Source organism: Momordica charantia (assembly GCF_013281855.1).
Source record: "Momordica charantia cultivar OHB3-1 chromosome 5 unlocalized genomic scaffold, Mcharantia_2.0 BLBB01000005.1, whole genome shotgun sequence".
NCBI classification, from domain to species: domain Eukaryota; kingdom Viridiplantae; phylum Streptophyta; class Magnoliopsida; order Cucurbitales; family Cucurbitaceae; genus Momordica; species Momordica charantia.
Genome location: NW_028275163.1, coordinates 8,276,791 through 8,301,306, shown reverse-complemented (window position 1 = coordinate 8,301,306; position 24,516 = coordinate 8,276,791). Strand labels below are relative to the sequence as shown.

The following is a 24,516-nucleotide window of genomic DNA, read 5'->3' as shown; positions in this document are numbered from 1 at the left end:
TGTCCATGGAGGCTGATATTGTTTCATGGAATCTAGAAATAATTGGCATCTTTTCTACCCACTCCCTCATCAAGGATATAACAAAACCTAGTCCGACTCCACCACAGCATCTCTATGAAGGCATTTGGAAGGACTCTTATCCAAAAAAGGTGAAATTTTTTCTATGGGAACTTAGTCATCCAAATCACCAAATCAGAAAGCCGTTGGTTATCTGAGAAACAGGGCACCAGACCTGGTAGAATAACCCGTAGTATGAAAGAGTTTAACTCTCTAATTGAATCTCTAAATCTGATGGAGCCCCACTTGGACAATTGTCTTTTTACGTGGTCTAATTTCCGGGATTCTCCCTCCCTGTCGTGCCTTGAACGGTTTCTGTTGACCAAAGACTGGGCGATGACCTTTCTTGATCAGAAGATTTCTCGCCTTTTCCAATCCACGTCGGATCATTTCCCGATTCAGTTGTATTCGGCTAGCTTGAAATAGGGCCCCACTCCCTTTAGATTCAAAAATGCTTGGCTCGAGTCCCCCTTGTTGCTTCCCCTTGTTGAACAGTGGTGGTTATCAAATCCTCTCAGAGGGTGGCCAGGTTTTGGGTTCATGGAGAAATTGAAAGGCCTAAGGGAGATTCTCAGAAAATGGAACAGAGAGGTCTTTGGTCATGTGGGCCTAAAGAAGCTTTCACTTTTAAAAGACATTGATAGTCTGGAGGATTTACAACCTCTCTCAGTGGAAGATAGAGACAGAAGAAAGGCCCTTAAGTTAGAGCTTCTAGAGGCCATTACTATTGAACAGAGAGTTTGGGCCCAAAAAGGAAAATTGAGTTGGCTGAACGAAGGAGATGAAAACTCAAATTTTGTCCACAAATGAACTTCACACAAGCAGAACCGGGCTTTGATAGCTGAAATTGAAGACCAACAAGGCAATATTTTGACAGAGGAGGCCGAGATTGAAGCTGAATTTCTAAGGTATTTTTCCTCCCTTTACACCACTACGGTTGATCAGTGTTTGGCCTTAGAGAATATCGAGTGGAACCCTATTCCGGCAACAACTAGCACCCTTTTGAGTGCCCCCTTTACAGAGGAAGAAATTGGTAAGGCTGTTAATGATTTCGGCTCCTTAAAATCCCCGGGACCCGACGGAATGAGCAATGAATTCATGAAAAAGGCTTGGAACATTTTTAAACCCAATCTGGTTACGGTGTTTCAAGATTTTTTTAAGAAAGGAATTGTAAACAAAAGCACAAATGAAACTTACATTTGCCTCATCCCAAAAAAGAATACTCCCCCTTTGGTGAAAGACTACAGGCCAATTAGTCTTGTCTATTCTCTATACAAGATCTTGGCCAAAGTGCTTGCTGCCCGCTTAAAGAAAGTTCTCCCTCTAGCTATTGTTCATGAACAAGCAGCCTTTGTAGAGGGTCGTCAAATTCTAGATGCTATCCTGACTGCTACCGAGCCTGTTACTCAGTGGAAAAGACAGAAAAAAAAGGGGGATCTTAATGAAGCTTGATTTTGAAAAGGCTTATGATAGAGTTGACTGGACTTTTCTTGACTTGGTGCTTCAGGCGAAAGGCTTTGATAGGAGATGGCGAAAGTGGATCCATGGCTGCCTCATTACCACCAACTTTTCTGTTATTATCAATGGAAAACCGAGAGGCAAAATTGTGGTTAGAAGAGGTCTTAGACAAAGGCCCCTCCCTCTCCCTTTCTCTTTACTTTGGCGGGAGATGCCCTAAGTAGATTGATTCACTTTTGTCATGCGAAAAAAATCTTAAAGGGGATTAGGGGGGGTGCAAACGTCCTAGAAGTTACTCACCTTCAATATGCTAACGATGTTTTGGTCTTTAGCCTGTTTCAGCCTCAGATTTTGGAGAATTGGTGGGGGACAATCAACCTCTTCTTGCTGGCGTTGGGACTTGCTTTAAACACCTCAAAAACGGCCATAATTGGTATTAATTGTGACCCACAGAGAGGCAAAATTGTGGCTACAAGAGGTCTTTGACAAGGGGACCCTCCCTCTCCCTTTCTATTTACTCTGGTGGGAGATGCCCTAAGTAGATTGATTCACTTCTGTCATGAGAAAAAAATCTTAAAGGGGTTTAGGGTGGGTGCAAACGTCCTAGAAGTTACTCGCCTTCAATATGCTGACGATGTTTTGGTCTTTAGCCCGTTTTAGCCTCAGATTGTGGAGAATTGGTGGGGGACAATCAACCTCTTCCTGTTGGTGTCGGGACTTGCTTTAAACACCTCAAAAACGACCCTAATTGGTATTAATTGTAGCCCCACAGAGACTGGTTTTTGGGCTTCAGTTTTTGGGTGCAGGGTAGATTCTTTCCCTTTCTCCTATCTGGGGTTTCCTTTGGGGGGAAACCACAGACACAAAAGATTTTGGGACCCTCTGTTGGATAAAATGAGTAAAAGACTTCAAAAATGGCATCCTCTCCTGCTTTCTAAGGAAGGTAGATTAACTTTGGCCCAATTTGTGCTTAATAGCCTCCCCATTTACTACTCAATTCTTAAAGCTCCAGGAGTAGTCATAAAGGCTATGGAAAAAATGCTAAGGGATTTCATCTGGAATGGTGGCACCTCTAGGCCGGTGGGAAATCTAGTTAAATGGTCTTGGATAGCTCTTCCTTCAAAGAAGGGAGGTCTAGGGGTGGGCTCGCTGGATCTTCGAAATAAAGCTCTATTAATGAAGTGGCTACGGAGGTTCGCGTTAGAAGGTAAAAGCATGTGGAGAAGGGTGATGGCAGAAACTTATGGGGTGGACTCTTTTGGGTGGTTCACAGAGTCTTGCAATGGCTCTTCGGTTGGAAGACTTTGGGTGGATATTGATAATAAACGGGAAATCTTACTAAGTCTTGTAAGCTACAAGGTCTCCTCAGGAAACAGAATTCGGTTATGGGAAGACAATTAGGCTGATTCTACCCCCTTGCAAGTCTTTTTCCAGACTTCTACGGCATGTCAAACATGAAAGGAAAGTCAATAGCAGATTGTTGGAAGGTGGATTGTTTGGCTTGGGATTTGGCCTTCATGGGTTGGTTTTAGGGCAGGGCTTTGATAAACTTCGGTGGAAGATGGACTCCAATGGTGTCTTCTCAACCAAATTAGCCTTTCTAGCGTTGACCTCCCCTTCACCAAAAATGTCAACCTCCACCGCTAATAAGATTTGGAATTTCAGGGTCCCTAAAAAAGTGAAGCTTTTTCTGTGGTCCATCTTCTACAGAAGCATTAACACGGCAGAGAAGCTTCAACGGGAGCTTCCCACTTCGACCGTCTCTCCTTCAGTTTGCTTGCTGTGTTTGAGGGATTCAGATTCGATAGATCATATGTTTCTCCATTGCCCGTTCGTTTTGAGAGTGTGGTCTTTTATTGCTTCGTTGCTGGATTTGGCTTTTTGCCTCCCTAAAAAGATAGACGATTTTGTTATAGAAGGGTTCGGGGACTGTGCTCTAAAAGGAAAATCTAGCATCCTTTGGAATTGTGCTGCTAGAGCCTCGCTTTGGCATCTTTGGAAGGAAAGAAATAGTGGACTTTTTGAAGATAAGAAGTCTCAGTGGATTCTTTTTGTGTGAATATTCAGCATACGGCTTCTTGGTGGGCTACTACTCACAAGAAGGATTTTTGTAATTATAGTCTTCAAATGATTATACGAGATTGGAAAGCTGCTATTGTATAGTTTCTAGGGAGGGTTTTCTCAACCCTCTGCCTTTGGGCTGTCTTTGCCTTTTTGTGAATTGAAATATATTCTCTGTTTCTTATAAAAAAAAACCAATGAACTCAAAAGCTTAAGCTGATGGGTTAGGATAAATTTAATAATTTAGAGATATCTTCTTTAGATGTAATAGGCCTAATGCACAGATTTTATTTCTTCAAAGATCTCACCATTCTCTTCGGGAAAACCAAAAGGATCTTCATCCCTCTAGAAGATTCCTAAAGGAAGTTGAAATAGGAGCCTTTTCAGAGCTTCTACCCTCTCTCAACAAATCTCCATTCTGAGGATGATCAAAGAAGGAGGTCCATTGACCCTTCAGGCCTTTTCTTGATTAGTTCTTTATGCACAGCTGTCCCCCACATCCTTATAATAGAATCTTTTTAAAGCGATCAGGAAGACAAAATGTCCAAAGAAGGTCTCTATTCTCACTTAGATTCTGCTCAAAGGCAAGGTGAATACAGCAAACATATTCCAAAGGAAGATCCCTAAAATGGCCATATCTCCGTCCATGTGCGTACTGTGTAAGAGTTGTGATGAAAGGCAGTCTCACGTTTTCTTCCATTGCTCTTTTTCCAAGGTTTGTTGGGAGCTTCTCTTCCCACCATTTTCTTTACGGTGGGTTATTGATTTAGATGTTCCGGTTAATATTATTCAACTCCTCAGTGTTGCAGGCTTTAGCCTTAAAGCCTGGCTATTATGGGTGAATAGTGTCAACTGTCAAAGCCTTATTTTCAGAACTATGGTTTGAATGCAATCAGAGGTTATTTGAAGACAAAAGCAAGTCTCCGGAAGATTGCTTCAGTATTGCAAAATTTAAAGCTTCTCAGTGGTCTTCTCTTGATGATTCATTTTCTACTTATTCTCCTAATATGATATGTTGTAATTGGTAGTGCTTTTTTTTTTTTTTTTAAGTTACGAACTTCTCATTGATTAATGAAAACGAACAAAATGTTCAACGAAAACAAAATCCCAAAGGGAGCGAAAAAAGAAAAGATAAAAGAGAAAGCAAGATTCGAAACAAAAGGATACATCACAAAGGAGCCAACGAAGAAAACTACATAAAGACCAAAACAGTTGTGGACTGAAAAGCCTCCCAATAGCAAGGAACCGTGGATAAAAGCTTCAGGAATTTGGAGCATCAAGAAACATTGTCAAGGACAAGGTCATCTTCATCATTTGGGAACAGAGCTTTGAACCTTTGAGAGCCCGAATATTTCTAATACCGTCGACAAGCTCTCTTTCCCGCTCAGCTTGAATTTCCATCTTTTTGATAGAGTGTGTTTCGATACAAATAGCCTTTTCTTTGTGAATGTTGACAAACTTGGGAGGCCTTTATGACTCCCCTTTCAGTTTTGTCTTGCCTTTAGGGCTTTCGCTTTTCTTGCTTCTTTTAAATCCCTTTGGGATTTCGTCTCTATCCCCTTTTCCTCTTTCTGTTTTATTGTTTTCCATTTTTCCTCCTTTGGCACCTAACAGCTCCTTTTGGGTTAGGGTATCCCCAAAGACCTCCTTGTTCCACTTCAGTAATCCCCCCTTCAGCCCTCCGAGTTTCTCCATGAAAGCGAAACCAGGGAATCACTCAAATAGTCACCAATTGGAAGCACCTTTTGTAGCCTTTTTGTGGCAGGAGGTTTCTCATCTCCTTTTTGTTCTCTCTTTTTGGTAATGAAAGTTTTGTTTCTTATCAAAAAAAGAATTCAATAGCTCCAAACCAACCGAATTAAGAGTCAGGACATTTAATAACCTCTATTTACTTTTACACTTATGCCTGGAATATGAAAAGGTCAGAGGCGCAATAAATTCCTTGGGGGGTAATTTATTAGGTAAGGATTTTGAGAATGGACCATCTGAAGATTCATTTTCGCTAAAAACCTTTGTAATCTCTTTATGATTGGCTGCAAAACTTCCAGCTGGATCTTCTATACTCTCAATGATGGAAGGAGCTAACCTCGAAGCCTTCTTACTGTCTGAAGTTGTAAAACTGACATTACACCCTCCTTATTAATCACATTCGTCTGTAATTCTATATTTCCATCCATAAATACAGAATAGCTGCATTCCAAAGATTCTTCATTTCCCAAATCCGCTTGATCCTTTGAATACCCAAATTGTGTGAAAGATTGCAATGATCCAGATTTTTCAAATTCAAATTCCACTTGGATCTCATACTCTTAGCGTTGCAGACTCCTTGGCAGCAGACACTCAACCACAAAATCTCCAAACTTTTAGGATTTTATTTCTTCCACTGAAGCAGGCAAAAAGCCACAGACATTGTTATCAACTTCAATCAAGTCTTCTTAACAATCCAGAAGATTTAGGGTTTTGGAGGATACTTTCTTCAAACCTCCAAGATAACTTCCAATTGCATCAAAACAATGACTATCCCAAAACTTAAGAGGTAAATCACAAATTTTTATCCAGCCTCTCTACCCTTTGATCACTTCCTTCTTACTATGTTTTTCAAAATTCCATCTCTCAAACTTCAAATGAAACTGATCTATCTTCAACCATTTTCCAATTTACCAATTCCTTCACCAGTAACCTTCCATCTTCAAATCTCTAACAAGGTTTTACCCATCATAAACGGATTAATTTGGCAGCTTTGAGAAAATTACCTTTTATAACAGAGGATATTTCATTCCAATCATCATGGGCACAAAATTTTGTGATAATCATTAGATTATCCCAATCCAACTCAAAACTTCGGATTCTTTCTTAACCCAAAATTGAGTCTTATTGTTCTTTCTTACTGCATCTTTGGCCATGTAAAGATTCATTATGAACCATTTTCTTTTTCCTTTAAGAACCTCACAAAAGATGGCGGAGTCCTTGAATTCAGCTTTTCTGAACCATCATTAAGTCTTGACAAATAAACCTTCATCATATCAAGAAAGCTACCTATCCACTTTAATTATAACCTGCAGAGATCACTAACCTCTTTTTCCCGCCGTAGATTGGCCAAACAACACATTCAATATGAAGTCTCAGATTGAATCTTAATTATCGAAGTCTACATGGTCCAATCTCATACCTTTCTTGCTTAAAGAAAACTCTTGCAATGGCATTTGCAATAAATCAACAAGGTGATTCTTGAAGCATGCTAAATGAGTTAAGTTTGAAGGCCTTTCTTGTTTAGCTTTGTTGGTGAGGGTTCCTCTACCTCGGCCTTTAAGCTTTTGGGTTGAGTGATGGTTTATTCATCCTTTCCCTCTGAATATATTCTAACAGCTTCTTATCACCAAAGGAAAAAAAAAATAAAAAAAGTAAAGAAAATAGAATTCTCAGTTGAAGCATTTCAAGCTTCAGCAACATAGAAATTCTATGTTTTGGGCTTCCTTGCTTGCTACCTCCTGGCTTTGCTGCTTTTTGAACTCAAGAAATTGTTTAGTACGATAGAAGATAACTTGTAATTTTCTGTAAAAGTTAGTTGTCCTGTTGAATTAGTTGGTTAATTAATTTTAATTAGTTTATGGTTTGTTTGTTAAGTTGTTCTTGGGTTGGTTGCTTTAATTACTAGTTGGTCCCTAGGCAACCTCTATAAATATAGATACATAATCTCTAGAGGGATATCTCTTGCAATTGACCGGTAAAAATAGCTAAATGTTTAAATATATTGTAAGCTATCCGTAGAAGTTTTTGGGTTCGATGGTAATTAATTGACAAACTCTTGATATTGAATAATTATTTTTCTTTGAGCATGATTGATGGGAAATTAGATACTAGGCTGCATCAAATATGAAACAAACACACTTTCACTATAATAAGTACCAAAATGGAATTTTCTAACTCCAACAAGACGTGCTTTTAGATTAAATAAATTCAAGAAAATTAGCCTTCGCATGTCACTGAAGAGACGAGAAAAATAGCCTTATTTTCTCCAATTTTCCTTGTTTTTAATCATAAATCAAATGGCCCTAAATGACCTCAACCACTAACTTGTTAAATCATATATCAGCACCTAGGCAAAAAGCTAAAGATAACATAAACAAAGTCCCCATTTTGTTTTCGATGAGAACCTGTACAGGCATGAGACGATATAGATGAGCTTATTTTAAGAAATTCATTATTATTATTGGTACTTGACAGATAGACCAGCTAGAAATGCAGCTTGTACCTCAAGCTTATTAATTCACTGGACTGGACAACAAACATATATAAAGCAGAAGACGAACATACAGCATCTCAAGCTTATTAATTAATTGGACAACAAAGAAAATATAAACTAGCAGAATTTGTGATTCATGCTATATTCTCTCAATCAGAACATATCCCACCACATGTCGCCAATATGCAACAAAATAACGTAATGGATCACAATCTAATGATCATGGAGCAAAAAGGAACACTGACCTCCCACATACAAAGTGCCTCATTAAATGATAACTCCCTACGAAAAAGTACCAAGAGCATCGGAAATGCAAAATGAAGGCTCTCAGCACCTATTTGTGACAGGTGAGTGAAGATTTCCCTGTCAGTAAGTTCCAAAATTTTCCACAATGCTTCCAACTGTTTCAACACCCGAGTTGGTCCTTCCATCTGAAAATTCTCACGCTGGAAGATTGCAATAGCGTGTTAGAGGGAAAGACAATAAGAAAATCCAGCCCAAGATAATTTCCAAGATTACTCGAGTACCATTCTCCTTAAGAGCATTTCAAAGCACCAAAATGCATCAGCATTATCCTCGAATAGAACAACAAAAGGAGACAGCAAATCACTCATTCCTGAAATCAAAATACCATATTTTTGCAGCAAATTATATTAGTAAAAAATATTGATGGGAAAATAGATTAAAAAAACATTACCTTGACAATAACCAGTTGCAGGATCAACCCATGCATAAACTGCAAGGATGTCTGACATCCTAGCTAAGTTTCTCGTATCTTCATAGAACTCAAGATGACTATCTGTTCGAACCACATCTACCACTAAATAAAAAGTATGTGAGACCAAGAAGATGTGACTATCCGGAAAAGCACGGACAGGTTTACTACTTTTTGAATGTACCTATTCGGTGCAGGGTCCACAGCCATTCAGACACTCTATCTCCACTGACAGCACCATTATGGTAGTTTGTTGCATTTAGGTATTCCCTTTCTGGTACATTTGAGATTAATTTGTTTTTTGGTTCGGTTTTATTGCACAAGCTATTCTGCTGAAATTCTGGATCACTTGAATCAAGATGTATCATTTCAATCTCAGAGCTAATGGGATGCGAAACATTGTTGGAGGATGAGGCTGTTGATTCAATAACTAAATCTTCATTGTTATTTATCTGAAAACTGTGCATGTTGCCATCTTCAAATCTCAGTTCACGTTGAGTAGAAAGTTTGGCATTATGCAGGAAACATTTGTTCTTATCTTTGTTGTCCTTGTCAAACAAGTCAATGACAGGAAGAGGAAAATCATAATAATTTTCTGTAACAATTGCTGATCCATCTGCTTCACTCCCAGGTTTTAGGGAATAACAATTACAAGGACCAGAATTTGGGACGCAACAGGTAGACTCATCTACCGCACTATCTGTGCTTCCCCTAACACTCGCGAGTTCTGCTGAATTACATGAGTTTTTCCTTTGACATGTGTATGAATTATCTATACAATTATTATTGCTACAAAAAGAATCTTCTACTGTATTAGTATTATGAATGGAAGCTTCCCTACTTTCACTTTCAGCTTCTCTTGGCCCTTCATCTTTAGACGACGTCCTCATATCCATAACTTTAGAACCCACAGGGTAGGCAAGGGAACCAGTTCCTATGCTAGAATGTATCATCCGACACTCCTTTATCAGGTCCTTGTAACGTTCCCTGCATGAAAAGTTTCATATAGCCATTTGATAGTGAACCATGAACCTGTACAATTCCACATGTTCATGTAACATGAAGAAAACTTAAACAAAAAAATTATGTTCCAAGAAACAAAAAGAGGTATATAACCACTAGAAAACGAGAAAGAAGACAATAAAAAGAGGAGAAAACGGAGAAGGGAGAACAAAAGAGAAAAATAAAGATCCTTCAATAAGAATTTATTATGAGTATCATCTTTTCAAATTTTAAGCTACGCAAAGAATTTTAAATCACTCATGGTCTTGATCATATAAATTATGTACCATGGATATAATCATAATGAAATTCTTGCATATCGATATTTCAAATATGAATTTTGTTGAGAATTTCTGAATTTTCGTGAGGTTAACATCCCAATTAGTGCTCATGTCATTTTATTTTTGGTATTCTTGTCTTTTCAGATTTCTTTACCTTTAAACTTCAGTTACCGTTGGAGTCCTACATTTAAGAGTATGTTATCTTCTCTTCATATTCTGAGTTCTCCATTTAAGAGTGGTTTGTCTTCTTTTACATACCAAGTCTGGACTTTGGACCAACGTATTGTGCATAGTAGTTCCAATTACTATGGTATTTGGATCAGAACTCCTCATTGCCTACAGCATTTTATGGTGCTTTCCATGTAGAACCCTTTCACATGAAAAACAGCATCTTTGCAGATTCTCTTTCAATTCTGTGGACAAAATTCTTTGGTCCTGAATAGTCAAGGCTACTCTGAAAATTATGATTAAGAAACCTAAGAACTTTCTTAAAAAGAAATCTAATTGAGCTGCACTTTAGAACATTGTTCATTTTTTGAGTTCCTCTTGGTGCAGTCTTTCTAAATCTTTCTCAAACTTTTTTAAAATGATAGACACTTTTTGTAATTCATTTATTTAAAATATTAAAATATGAGACAATTTTTATTGTTAGATATTACCACCGGCAGGTGATGGCGTAGTCGGTTTGTGACCGAATGGGGATACCCCCTCCCTGGTTTGAGCCCCGAGGGCCACGTAGCTAGGGCTCCCCCCCCCCCAATTCGAAGACGAATCCCACAACGTCGGTTACAGTGATGGGTGGCCGTCAACACCCCCGGTTATAGGAATCCAACTGGCAAATCCATAGGCATCAATTCCGAGTTTCCAAAAAAAAATTTATTGATAGATATTAAATTACAAAAGGCACCAAAGGAATTACAAAAAGGCTCTCCAAGTGAATAAAAAAACCAACCCCTCAAGAGGAGTCCTCCAATTCAAAAGAATAAGACCTAACTGATCATTATAAAACAATCTAGAAACAGATGCCCACAAAGACGTGTTAAACATCCCACCTAGGACCTCTCAACCCCTTTAGAAATTATATCATTCCTCTCCAGCCATATCTCCTATTAGATAGCAAAGAAACAACCATGCCAAAGGACTCTGCTCTTGTCTTGGAACGAAGGATACAAGAGAACCTCCTCCATCATAGAATATCTATTACGCACCCCGTAAATCCCAAAAGCCATCACAAAACAACTCCATAAGGCTTGAGAAAACGAACAGCTCTACAAGATATGATCAAGATCCTCTGACGCATATTTGCATAGACTACACCATTACGAGCCAAACACAAGGAGGAATGTCTCCATAGATTGCACCACTATGAACCAAACACAAAGGAGGAATGTCTCCAAATACGATCTAAGGTATTAACTCTCCCATGCAAGACCAACCCCACAAAGAATTTGACCTTCTTGGAGATCTTTACCTTCCAAAGAGAGGAGAAAGAAGAGACAGGTGAGGACGAAGCGACAAAAAGCTACATGAGAAGGCCTCAAGGCCCCGAAAGCCAAGGCCCCCCCTCAAATACACCTCAAAGTTACCCACGAGCAAAAGAAAGGCTACAACTTTTGTCGCCTCCCCATCTGACAAAGGGCGAGGAAAGCCAAACAATTAGAAATTTAAAATTTGTTTTTGCTTTGGAAGCCAGTAGGACAAATCAGCAATGAGTGGTATTAATATTTATGGGCAAAGGCTGGGTATTGGGGCTTATTGATTGGTATGCAAGAAGGAAAAAATACCTGTATTTTATTTACGCTCACCTGTTGGGGGAAATCATAAAAAGCTTGAGTTTCAGAGAGGTAAAATGTTGAAAAGGTGGAAGCATTTCAATTAACCATATATAGTCCGGATACTTTTTAGCCTTTTTTATCAAAGGTAAAAATAAGTTGTCGCATAATGCTATGTTGAATGTTTTTTTTTACAAGAAACAATTTTTCATTGATATATGAAAAGGAAAAATGTTCAAAATACAAACCCCCAAATGAGTGAAAAACGAAGAGAGAATACAAAAATAACAAAGAACTAACATAACAAGAGGAATACAAGCTCAGAAAAGATGCTAAGAATACTAAACCAGAACACATAAATCTACTTGCTGTGTTGAATGTTTATGAAGTTGAAAGTTCTGGGTGGCTTACAAAAAGAAAGAAGTATTGGGGAGAAAGTAGAACAACATTTATTGAGAACTATCTAATTTCTGAGTTTTTGAGTTTCCATCAACTCCAACTAGAGTGGTATGCTGGAATCTCCGTGAGTTTCCATTCAGTTCATTCATTGATTCGAATTAGAAATTTAAAAAAAATAATAATAATTAGAGAAAAAAAAACACTTGTTCTCTTGCCCTTAGGAGGATTAACCATAACTGTAAAATTAGGAAGGGCATCAAAATCAGCTTCTGGCAAAATAGGTGGTTGTCCCTTAAAAAAAGAATGCTCATGTTTGTGAATCTTGGTCCACAGTGACAATCTCTTGGATTTATTATTTTCACAGAGGATGAAATCTCCTAGTGGATGGTTCTCTCTCACAAGCTCCCATGGATAGCCCGTCCTCCACAGAAAATAAATGGCTATGGCTTGGTGATCCTTTTAACAATTTCTCGGTGAGGTCATTATTCAAGAATCTTACTCTCAGTCACGAGACTCACGAAAGAAGTCCAACATCTACAAGACAAAATTTGGAAGGAGAAACACTCCAAGAAGATCAAGTTTATCTGCTGAGAATTAACCTATAACTCCATCAACACACATGATGTCATATTAGAATCAAAATCTTAAGTTTGGGACTAAGTACATCATTTAACCTTTATTTAATTTTAGAAAACAAAAGCAATAAATGAAAAAATAAAACTAAAATGGATATAGAAAGTTCAAGAAAATAATTAAAATAAATGAATTAAAAACAAATGAATAAGCAAAATGGGTAGAGAGTTTATTCCTTGTCGTCCCATATAAGATGTATAAATTTACAGGGATGCATAAAGGGCACAATAGTAAAATGCAGGCATAACTAGGTCTATGAAGAAGAAAAATAAACAAAAATAATCTGACATGACAAAAGAGAACTTTCGTTCAGGGAAGGTAAAAACCTTCGGGCTGTTCTTAGTTGACCTCGATGCTCAGCAGTGCTACCTACAGCATAACAACCAAGCAAAAATTCCCATACTTCTGCCCTAATAGACGGATCCACACCCTGCCATACCACAGTTAAACTTGACTGTTTTATGCACGGTAAGACAATGAAGCATCAATAAAACTACCAGTTTTGTGATCAAATGAACCCAAAAAAAAAATGACATTATTGTCTTTTTTATGTCTCTTAAAATAGTTCCTTTTTGGTAATTATTGCCTAACAATTTTGTTAAGCTAGATATCATTTTTTTAACTATCTGGTTGTTTGTACATACTGTTCAATGAACTTTGTATTTTATCAGAAATGAACAAATAATACAAAGAAAGAACGGATAACCAAACAGGTACACATGTAAAAACAATTAGGTTTCTTTTTTTTCTTCCTTATAGGTAAGTGTTTTCTTTTTTTTTTTTTTTTGATAAGAAATAGGTAAGGGTTTTTTATCCTAATAAGCAAAGGTTTCTTTTTTTTCTTCCTTATAGCTCCTATTTATATTCTAGCATCAATTCTTTGGAAGTAAGGAAAAAAAATTTTCTTTTCTTATCAATTAACATGGTATCGGAGCCTTGAGGTTTCTTTTTTGGTTGGTCTTTGTTACCGATCAATTTCTTAATTGTTTCTTGTTCATGGGTTTTTCCACCACCGCCTATTTGGTGGGAAGCTATCCTATCAAAATTCTATCCTGATTTTTGAACAACAAATAACTTGATTCCTTGAGTATTTGGTTGTGTAACCTTTGTTCATGTTCACAGTCATCAGCGAGGTAAATTTGATCCACAAACACTCAAGTGTATTTCTGTAGGATACTCAAATACTCGATATAAATGCTATCATCCACCTTCAAAATGATTCATCATCTCTGCTGATGTTACCTTTTATGAAGACATCAGCTTCTTTACCTCACCTTATCTTTAAGAGAGGAAATATTGTTGGAAGATAAGGATTTGCCCATTCCCCCATTCCCAACCTCACATTTCCTGTATCAAATCCTTTACCATCACCGGTACTAAACCCTTTTTTTTAACAAGAAACAACTTCTCATTGATATACGAAAAGGAGAAAAAGTTCAAGAATACAAACTCTTCAACATTAGTCGATCCTCCTCATCTTTACCACCTATAGACACCTCACCAGGGCCATCTAACTCTTCTACTACTATACCATTACAGGTTTATTCAAGAAGGAACACTAAAAAAGATAAGCAAGTCCAAGAGTCTAAACATATCTCTGGGACTGAAATTGACGAGAAAAGAATCAGTAATGAATCAAATATCATAGTAACTGCTAATGATGAATCAGACATTATACTATCTCCTAATGATGAGTCAGACATATAGTATCTGCTAGTATCTGCTAATGATGAGTCAGACCTGTATTTGATATCATAGTAACAGTCAGTGTTTTCGAAGCGCAAGACACACCACAAGGCGACAAGCCCTTTGATCGCCTTGAGGCGAGAGGCGATACAAAGGCGACGCCCGATTGAAGCAAGGCGCACCTTAATAAATAAGTAAAAATTATATATATAGTGCATAAACTACCTTAAAAAATTAATACCAAAATAGTAAATGTCAACAAGATACATAAAACAACCAAATTCTATAAGTTTAGTTCCAAATAAAGACAAGCAACGGCGAAGATTGATGGTGGTGAAGGCTGGAAGCCCGTGAAGGTGAATGTTGAAAGGAAGGGGAGGCAAAGATAGGGTTTGGGTCGCGTAGGGGGGGGGGGGGGTGTTACAAAAACAACACATAAAAAATTAAAAAAAATTAAAAAAAAATTAGGCAGATCACCCCCTTTAAAGGAGGCGATCGCCTTGCCTCAGGCGACAGGCGCGCCAAGGCGCCCAATTGAAGGCGCTCACCTGGGCACCTTGCGAGGCGCACCTGGGCAAAAACGCCTCGCCTCTTGCCTGAGGCGAGTGCCCTGTGCCCCTCGGAAACACTGGTAACAGCTAATGATGAATCAGACATTATAATATCTCCTAATGATGAGTCAAACATTACAACATTTGCTAATGATGAGTCAGATCTGAATTTGTTGATTGCTTGAACGAAGGGAAAACGAACTTGTACTTAGTATCCATTGTCTCACTTTGTAACATATGACAAACTGTCAAGCCAGTATAGAAGTTTTATGGTTAACCTTACTCAAGTAAATATTCTAAAAACATACATGGAGGTAATACAACATGAAGAATAGCAGGCAAGCAATAAATCTTGAAATCCAAGCTTTAGAGAAAAATAGAACATGGAAGTTGGTCTATGCCTAAAGATAAGATGGTTATATACTGTGAAGTATAAAGCAGATGGAACAGTTGAGAGGTACAAAGCACGATTGGTTGCCAAAGGATATACTCAAACATATGGAGTTGATTACCTTGAAACCCTTGCGCTTGTTGCCAAGATGAACAGAGTACGAATACTTTTATCTCTTGTGGTAAATCATACATGGGACATGTTACAATATGATGTAAAAAATGTTCTTCTGCATGGAGATCTTGAAGAAGAAATTTATATGGAGATTCCACCAGGGTAAAAGCAAGCAGGAAATAAAGTTTGTAAATTAAAAACGAGGTTGTATGGATTAAAGCAATCTCCTAGGGCATGGTTTGGTAGATTTTCTCAAGTTATAAGGAAGATGGGCTATAAACACAGTCAAGGAGATCATACATTATTTATAAAACATTCTACTGTAGGGTAAGTGACAGCACTAATTGTTTATGTCGACAATATTATTGTCACTGGCAATACTAATAATGAAGAAGATAAATTGAGAAATTGTTTAATCCAAGAGTTTGAAGTTAAGAGAACTAGGAGAGTTGAAATATTTTCTTGGGATAGAAGTCACCTATTCTAACAGGAATATTCCTAACATAATAGAAATATGTGATTGACTTACTTTCTGAAACAGGAAAGCTTGGCAGCAGACCAATGGGAATGTTGATCGATCAAAACCATAGATTATGTGCATCTGAAGAGAGTTCTTCGATAAGGCAAATTACATGCACTAGGAGATTGCTAGTACATCTGAAACCACATTTTCATTACTCCCACTATCTATTATTATGTTGCAAACTTTGCCATTGACAGTACATCATGTGCGGAACAGAGAATGTCTTTGGGGATTGGAGCTAGTCTTTGGGGTTAGAAGAATGCGCTCCAAAACACATGTAACTTGTTCTCCCTCGTCGGGTTCAAGATAAGCAACTTCTTCATTGGAATCTTGGTCACATAATGGATCACTTTCTTGAGAATCATCCACAATAGTGATCGACTTTCGTTGGGGGCATTCATTGGACCAATGTCCTACCTGCCTACAACGGAAGCACTTACCCAAGGTGGGTCTATTGTAAGTGTTTGTTGTTTCTTGATAGGTTGATCCATTGCTTTACCATCATCGTTGGTTTTCCCTTTAGAACCCGAGGATGTACCTGGAATAAAAGATTTATCAATGAAAGATGTACCTTTTCTTGAAGTAGTTGACTGCCCATCACTCGTGTTATGCCTCTGATACTAAAATTTGATTTTATTGGCTTGTTGTTCCTCCACAGTAACAGTAATTGCTATAGCCGCATTTAAATATCTGATTGGTTGAACTTGAAGCCGTTTTTTAATGTCCCCCCGTAAGCCACTAACAAATCTTGCAACCTGATATTGCTCACTTTCACCCAAGTTTGTGCGTGCCCCCAAACGGTGAAATTCCTCAGTGTAATCGGCTATAGTACGTGTTCCTTGACGACAATTTTGATACTGATTATAGAGGACTTGAATTGATAGGTAAAAATCGTGCACGCATAAGTTTCTTCATTTTTTCCCATGTGCGAATAGGAGGTTTCCCAAATCTTTGACAAATTTGTTTCTAGTTGTTCCCACCAAGCCGACGTGCCACTTTTCAACTTATGGGCAACAAGCTTGACCTTTTTATTATCTGGAGTAGACATATATTCAAAAAAACTTTCTACATTTTTTATCCACTCTAGAAACCCCTCAACAATATCCATCTTACCGTTGAAGCTTGGTAGGTCAATCTTCATTTTGTATTCAGTGGCCTCATGATTATAGTTGTGATGTCCTCTGTTGTTCCTTCTGCCTTGCGGCCAATCGACAATTTCTTCTTCTTCACTTGAAGAATCTTCTTGTAGTTCTTGTCGCCTATAAAAACGGTCATTTCTCCTAGGGTTATTGCGTTCTCCTAGCCAATCTTGATTACCTCTAGGAACAAAGACAGGTTCTTGAAACATTCTTGGAGCAAAATGTTGAAATTCTTGATCGAGAGCTGGCTGTCCTTGCTGATTATGAATTCTTTCCAGCACCCAAGGATGTTCTTGAGGCAGCCTTGGTGCAGGTTGATATTGTTCGCTGCCAATCCTTACTTCTTGGTTCCGAACTTCTTTACCACGATCCATCTTTGGTGGATTGTGCTGCAAGTTTAAGGAATCCAATTTATCCATCATCGTACTCAACATTTGGCGTATTTCCACCACATTCCATTGGAGGTTTTCAACCGCCCCCTCAACCATCATTAAACGAACAGTTGTGGATCGTGGGGAAAGGACGGTAGTATCTTCCGCCTCTTTGTTGACGAGAGAAGAATCACCACTATTGGAAGGATTCTTTTTGTTCGCCATAGGGAGCCCACGGATCTTGGAGCTCTGATACCAATCTTAATGCAACTTAGGAAAGGAAGTATTATTGATAAGATTCTGCCTTCATAAGATACAACTAAGGCCTTTTTATAGGCAAAGAACAAAGCTATCGATAACTACAAGTTACCAAGGGGTAAACTAACTAATAGAATTTAAAAGACTTAAAATCACACAAGCTGCTAACTACATCAATAAGGAAACTTACCAGTGGAAAATTATAAGTTTATACAGATGAAAAGTTCCTTATTTACCGAGGATTGTTGTTTAAGAAAGGCGAGAAACTCAATCCATAAGTTTATACAGATGTAGATTATGCAAGATCGATGGATGATAGAAAATTTACTTCTAGGTATTGTACTTTCATAGGTGGAAACTTAGTGACATGGAGAAGTAAAAAACAAAATGTAGTTGCAAGATCGAGCTCAGAAGTGGAATTTAGAGCAATGGCATTGCCCTCTGCGAATTACTATGGACAAAGATTATTTCAGAAGATTTGAAGATTCCATGAGAAATTCCTATGAAACTTTACTGTGATAATAAATTTGCCATCAGTATTGCACATAATCCAGATAAATATGATAGAACCAAACATGTTGAGGTTGATAGACACTTCATAAAAGAGAAGTTAGATAGCAGTCTCATATGTAATCCTTACTAAATGATTGAACAACAGATGAGCATTTGGTTAACAAGCTAGGAACGGAAAATATTCAATCACCAACTTGAGGGGGAGTATTAAATTATATTGTTATCTTTTAATTTCCTATTGTATTTAGGTTTTAATAGGTTAGGTTTCTTTGTTCTAATAGGTAAGTGTTTTTTATCCTAATAGGCAAGGGTTTCTTTTCTTTTCTTCTTTGTAGCTCCTATTTATAGTCTTACATCAATTCTTTGGAAGGAAGATTCATTTTCTTTTCTTATCAACTAACATGGTATTAGAGCCTTGAGGCTTCTTTTTGGTTGGTCTTCGTTACTGAATTTCTTAACTGTTTTATTGTTTGTGGGTTTCTTCCACCACCGCCTATTTGGATTCATCTCTTCATCTGAGTTTAAAAGAGACTTTTGAGTAATTTTATTTCCAACCGTCTCTTTGCAAACTTCACTAAAGGCATTATTCAAATTTGAGGAGAGAGATCCAGCCGAATTAATCCTTTCAAGGTCATTTGAACCGAAGACCCTATATTTAGGTATGGTGTAAACATGAGGAAAGGGTTCCATAAGTCTCTTCGAATTCTTCATGGATAAGGAAAAGAAACTTTCTTTTAAATTTTTGTTTGAATTCTAGCCTTGAGAAATGTCTGCCAAAGTAATAAAGGCTTAATTGGAATTGATAATCATATTAATGGATGGAGTGTGCATGAAGAACTTGGTATTGCATCATTATTAAGACCGATACTTGTGCTGTCATTTAAGAGTGGTGCTTCAAACAATGCATTGGCAGAATCAAAATCCTTAGCTGTCAAAATAGGGGCACTAAAACTAGAAGCCTCAATAGTATCGTTAGTTCTTCCAGAAAGAGAAATATTTTTTAAAACAGCCAACATCCAATGGCTCTTCAAATCAGTTTTGGCTAACCTTCCCACTTATTATATGTCCTTATTCTGTGTGCCAAAAGATGAGGGATTTTTTATGGGAAGGTAACTCCAAGGGGACTTTGAAGCATTTGGTCAATTGGAATATTACCTCTCTTTAATTGGAAGATGGCGGACCGGCCATTGGTGGGACTGGGCATCGGTGGTCTTGCAAGAAAAAATGATACTTTTCTAGCCAAATGGGGTTGGCAGTTTGCCTGTGAACCTATGTCACTTTGGAGGGGGAAGACAGATCCAAGGAGGTTTGGGGGTTCCCGAGGCCCATGGAGGAAAATTTCTTCACAATGGAGGATTGTTGAGTCCTTTGCTTCCTACAAAATTGGTTGCAGCAGTAGGGTTTACTTTAGGCATTCTCCTTGGACTCTCTTAGTCCATTAAAGGAAAGTTTTTCTAGATTGTATAAGCTTTCCTTGTTACCTCATGGTTCTGTTTCTGATTTCTGGGATATAGACACAGATTCCTGGAACATTGTTTTGAGAATGTCAGAATACCTTTGAAGGAAGATGAGTTACAAGAGTTTGTTGGCCTTTTAAACATGATTAGCTCTTTCTCGATTACTCATGAGGACGACCAAAGAGTATAGACTATTGATCCTACAGGGGTGTTTACTGTAAATTCAGTTTGCAGATGCATAATTGCTCTTCGATGCCTAAGGAATTATTTGCAGCCTTATGGAAGTCTAAAAGTCCAAGGAAAGTTAATATCTTTTCTTGGATTCTGCTCAAAAGGAAGTTAAATACAGCTGATATGATCCAAAAGAAACTTCCTACAGCCTCGCTGTTTCCTTCTTTTTGTGTTCTTTGCGAATCGAGTGGGGAAGATATTGATCATTTGTTCTTCCATTGCTCTTTTGGAACTCAAGGCTAGATCTCTCTCTTTGGTCAATTCAAGATCGATTGGATTTTTTATTTGAGGGCTGAAGCTAATTTGACTCAAATTACTAAGTGGAGTCACACACTTGTCACACACTTGTCACCCACGGCGAGACTTTTATGGATTAATGTGGTGAAGAGTTTTCTTTCAGAAATCTGGTTTGAGAGGAACACGAGGATTTTTAAGAATAAAAGATCTTTGTTTGATTGCCTCGCATCCGCCAAGTTCAAAGCATCTCACTAGTGTTCTCTCTCCAAGTCATTCTCCCATTATTCCCCTTCTCTCATGTTCCTCCCATTATGCTTTTATTTCAGTTTTTCGAGAGTTTGTATCTGAACAATTTTTTTCCCTTTTCATTTCATCAATGAAAAGTTCGTATTTTGTAGAAAAAAAAAAGACAATCAACCTCAAAGTGGTTTCTCAAAGGAGTAGCCTTCCAATTATCATGCACTCTAAGTCTAGAGATAACCATCAAAGAATTCCAATCCATTTCAACCACATCCCTTTCTTTTTTAACCCAAAAGCCCCGATTTAACTTCTTTTCTGACTGAGGGAGCAGCTTCACCTACCAACTCAAGAGTTCTTCTTTTAATTTCTATGCTCGCTAATTGGAGTCTTTTTATAAATCCTATAGTGATCTTTTTAATTTTGTTTACATTAACAAAATTGTCTCGAAGGGAAAATAAAAAATTGTCCTTTAAATATTAGCACACCAGTTGGGCAATGGAGAAACACGCCGCCTATTTTCCAATCCTGTTGTATTTTTTTCACTTGGATTATTTTCAACGACCAACCTCATATATAATTTACTGTCAATTTGTCATTCTCCTTATCATTAAAATTCAACAATTACAGGCAATCCAAATGGCTAAATCAAATTCCTTTTTGCTAATGATGAAACAAATAAAACAGGATGATGATGCCTGTAAAGTGAAAAAGATATTCAAAATAATTATAGAACCTAATATAGCTTTCTCCTGATCATAAAATATGAACTAAAAAAATATTATAAAAAACCCAAGAAATTACTTTTAAGATATAATTTCGGCATTTTTTCATAGTAAGACAACGTACCCCCAAAACTATTGATTTGAGTGCCTTCTGAAAGCCAAAAGCCTTTCCATCACTATCAAATGCTGACTGCCATTTGTCTGGCTTAAGCATTCTGTTTACCTGCACCATGGAAATGGCACACTCCAAATTTTGCATGAACACTGATAAATAAAACAACCTTATCATTCAAACTGCACTGGAAAATCATGCAGATAAAAATATCATCATAGTAGCCAAATACCTAAGCAAATTCATGTTTTTGTTAAATTATTTTTTCCTATTGTATTTAGTATCAATTCTTTGAAAGATATACAAGAGAATTATTTTTCTTATAATTGACATGGTTTCAGAGCCTTAGCTTCTTCTTGGTTGGTCTTGATAAACGATCAATTTCTTAACTGTTCTCTTATTCGTGGGGTTTCATCTACCGCTGCCTATTCGGGTCCATCTCCATCTTGTTCAAGGGTTTCTTCCAGCCTCTGCCGCCGACCCTGTTCAGACTCCGCGCCACCGCTACCGTCGATTCCGTTCAGACGCACCGCGTAATTGTTCGAGGTTTGGATCGCCACTATTCCGACGCCAAGGTCGTCGTCTTCACCGCCAGTTGTTCAGTCGTCGGAGTCGCCGTCAGAAGTGCCGCCGTCGTCAGGTTTCGTGGTCGTCGGATATTTGCCTCGTGTGGCTGTCATTGATGAAGTGATTTCCCGTGGCTGCTATGTTTGTTGTCGTAAAGGGTGGCTGCTAGGGTTTCAAAAAGGGAAATCAAAACATTTGTTGGTTCGGTTCACGATTTCCGGTTCGGATTGGTTCACGACTTCCGGTTCTTATTGGTTCAGTTTCTAGCCTCTGTTCAGCTTAGCCTCGGTTCGGTTTACTTTTGTCCGGTTCAGGCATTTTGGTCTGGTTCTACTTGATTTGGTCCGGTTCAACAGGTTTACTCCATCTATCTCAAGCAATTTGTTTAACTCTTCTCTAATCAAAGTCAACGGATTCCACCAAAGCTTCCAAAAAACTATCATGGAAGAAACTAATAAATCTTCCACGGAGACCTACAATACATCCATCCTAGTTATAGGCTGGATGGAAAAAATTATTTAAAATGGTCTCAACTTATTCAAACTTTCTTGAAAGGAAAAGTAAAATTGAACCACATTATTGGGGAATGACCTAAATCGAAAGATCCAAAGTTCGATGCATGGGATGAAGAAGATTCAATGATCATGTCTTGGTTATGGAATTCAATGACTCCTACTGTTAGTGATCAAGTCAAAAAGGCGTTATGACATAAGAGATTTTTGAAACAGGAAAACTAAACACAGATGAGATCGAAACGCTAAGAAGTTTTTTGGAAACTTTAAAAAAGAATTATAATCAAGGTACATGTTCAGTAGCCTTTTCAGGTACAACTTCACATCCTAAACTCTCTACTTTGATTATTGACTCTGGTGCAACTGACCATATGACAAAGAGCAGTTGTCATTTTATCTTCTATAGTCCTTGTCCGAGCAATAAAAAAAATATCTACTGCATATGGTACTATATTAACAGTGGCTAGTCAAGGAGACGTCCAAATAAATTCAAATGTTACCTTAAAAAATGTGCTCCATATACCCTATTTAACTGTTGATTTGATATTAGTAAGAAATTTGATAAAAGATTTGGGATGCAAAGTAATATTTTTTTCCTTCTTCTTGTATTTTTCAGGACCAGGGCAATGGGAAAACGATTGGACTTGCTAAAGAAAAAGATGGACTTTATTATCTTAATGAGCCTATTGACAAGGATAGTGTTGGGAAGGATGTTCGAGTCTTTGTTTCCTCACAAACTCATCCCTCTTTAAATAAACTTTGGCTGTATCATTATAGACTCGGGCATGCCTCGTTTAGATCTCTTAAAATTTTATTCCTGGATTTGTTCCAAAACTTTAGTTTTGATTCAATACAGTGTGACATTTGTGAATTTGCTAAACACAAGCGTGTTCCATTTCCTAGTAATAAATGAACTTCAATTCCTTTCTCTCTTATTCACAGTGATGTTTGGGGTCTCTCCAACGTACCAAATACTTCCAAATTATGCTGGTTTATTGTATTCATCGATGATTGTACTAAGGTTTCATGGGTTTATCTTCTAAAACAAAAATCTAATGTTGGTTCTACCATTCAAACATTCTTCCATATGATCGAAAATCAATTTGGAATCAAACTCAAACGATTAAGGTCTGACAATGCTGGAGACTATTTCAACTAAACATTAACATCGCTCTTTCAAAAACATGGAGTCATTCATGAGTCGTCTTGTGTGGAAACTCCTCAACAAAATGAGGTTGTCGAAAGAAAAATTGGTCACATCCTTTCTGTGACCCATGCCCTTCTTTTTCAAAGAAATGTTCCTAAATCCTTCTAAGGGAAGTTATACTGGCAGCCACTTACTTAATCAATCGGCTACCATCTGCTACTTTAGATAAAAAACTCTCATGAATATCCTATCAAAATTTTACCCTGATTTCTGTACGACAAATAACTTGATTCCTCGAGTGTTTGGTTGTGTAGCTTTTATTCATGTTCATAGTCATCAACGAGGCAAACTTGATCCACGAGCACTCAAATGTATTTTCGTTGGATACTTGAACACTCAAAAGGGATATAAATGCTACCATCCTTCTTCTAAAAAGTATTTCATCTCTATCGATGTCATTTTTTATGAAGATACCAGCTTCTTTACATCACCTTATCTTCAGGGGGAGGATATATTGTTGGAAGATAAGAATTTACCTATTCTTAACCTCACCTTTCCTTCAAACCCTTCAAATACTTTGCCATCACCTATACCAAACCTTACTGAAATTGACCCTAGTCAATCCTTTTCATCTTTAGACACCTCATTGGAGACATCCAACCCCCCTACTACTATGCCATTACAAGTTTATTCGAAAAGGAACACTGAAAAAGATAAGAAAGTCCAAGAGTCTGAACATATCTCTGGACTGAAATTGACGAGAAAAATATTAGTAATGAGCCTGACACTAGAGTATCTACTAATGATATGGATTTGCCTATTGCTTTGAGGAAGGGAAAACGAACTTGTACTAAATATCCATTCTCTCACTTTGTATCATATGACAAGCTCTCGAGTCAGTATAGAAGCTTTATGGTGAATCTTACTCAGGTAAATATTCCAAAAACATATATAGAAGTAATACAACATGAAGAATGGAAGACAAGCAATGAATCTTGGAATGCAGGCCTTAGAGAAAAATAGAACATGGGAGTTGGTTAATATGCCTAAAGATAAGAAAGCAGTAGGTTCTCGATGGATATATACTGTGAAGTATAAAGCTGATGGAACACTTGAAAGGTACA

The 24,516-nt window shown here is 37.6% G+C and overlaps 1 protein-coding gene across 15 annotated transcripts in view; it reads right to left on the bottom strand.

Moving 5' to 3' along the window:
- LOC111015226 (Ypt/Rab-GAP domain of gyp1p superfamily protein) overlaps positions 1-21,898 on the bottom strand; it is a 40,788-nt gene extending 18,890 nt beyond the window's left edge. For 7 of the 15 annotated variants that reach the window (XR_015790757.1, XR_015790756.1, XR_015790755.1 and 4 more), the window contains exons 1-6: positions 21,179-21,898; positions 12,948-13,051; positions 8,719-9,521; positions 8,517-8,639; positions 8,347-8,435; positions 8,065-8,265 (exon numbers count right to left, since the gene is read on the bottom strand). Coding sequence is in view for 2 of the 15 variants with exons in the window: in XM_022290182.2 (XP_022145874.1) it covers positions 8,065-8,265; positions 8,347-8,435; positions 8,517-8,639; positions 8,719-9,521; positions 12,948-13,051; positions 21,179-21,343 (1,485 nt within the window). In the remaining 13 variants the exon portion in view is untranslated. Of the gene's footprint in view, positions 1-8,064; positions 8,266-8,346; positions 8,436-8,516; positions 8,640-8,718; positions 9,567-12,947; positions 13,052-14,361; positions 14,490-21,178 lie in introns of all 15 variants that reach the window. The other 8 variants (XR_015790758.1, XR_015790759.1, XM_088123829.1 and 5 more) reach the window with 6 other exon arrangements.
- Between the last annotated feature and the right edge of the window lie 2,618 nt (positions 21,899-24,516).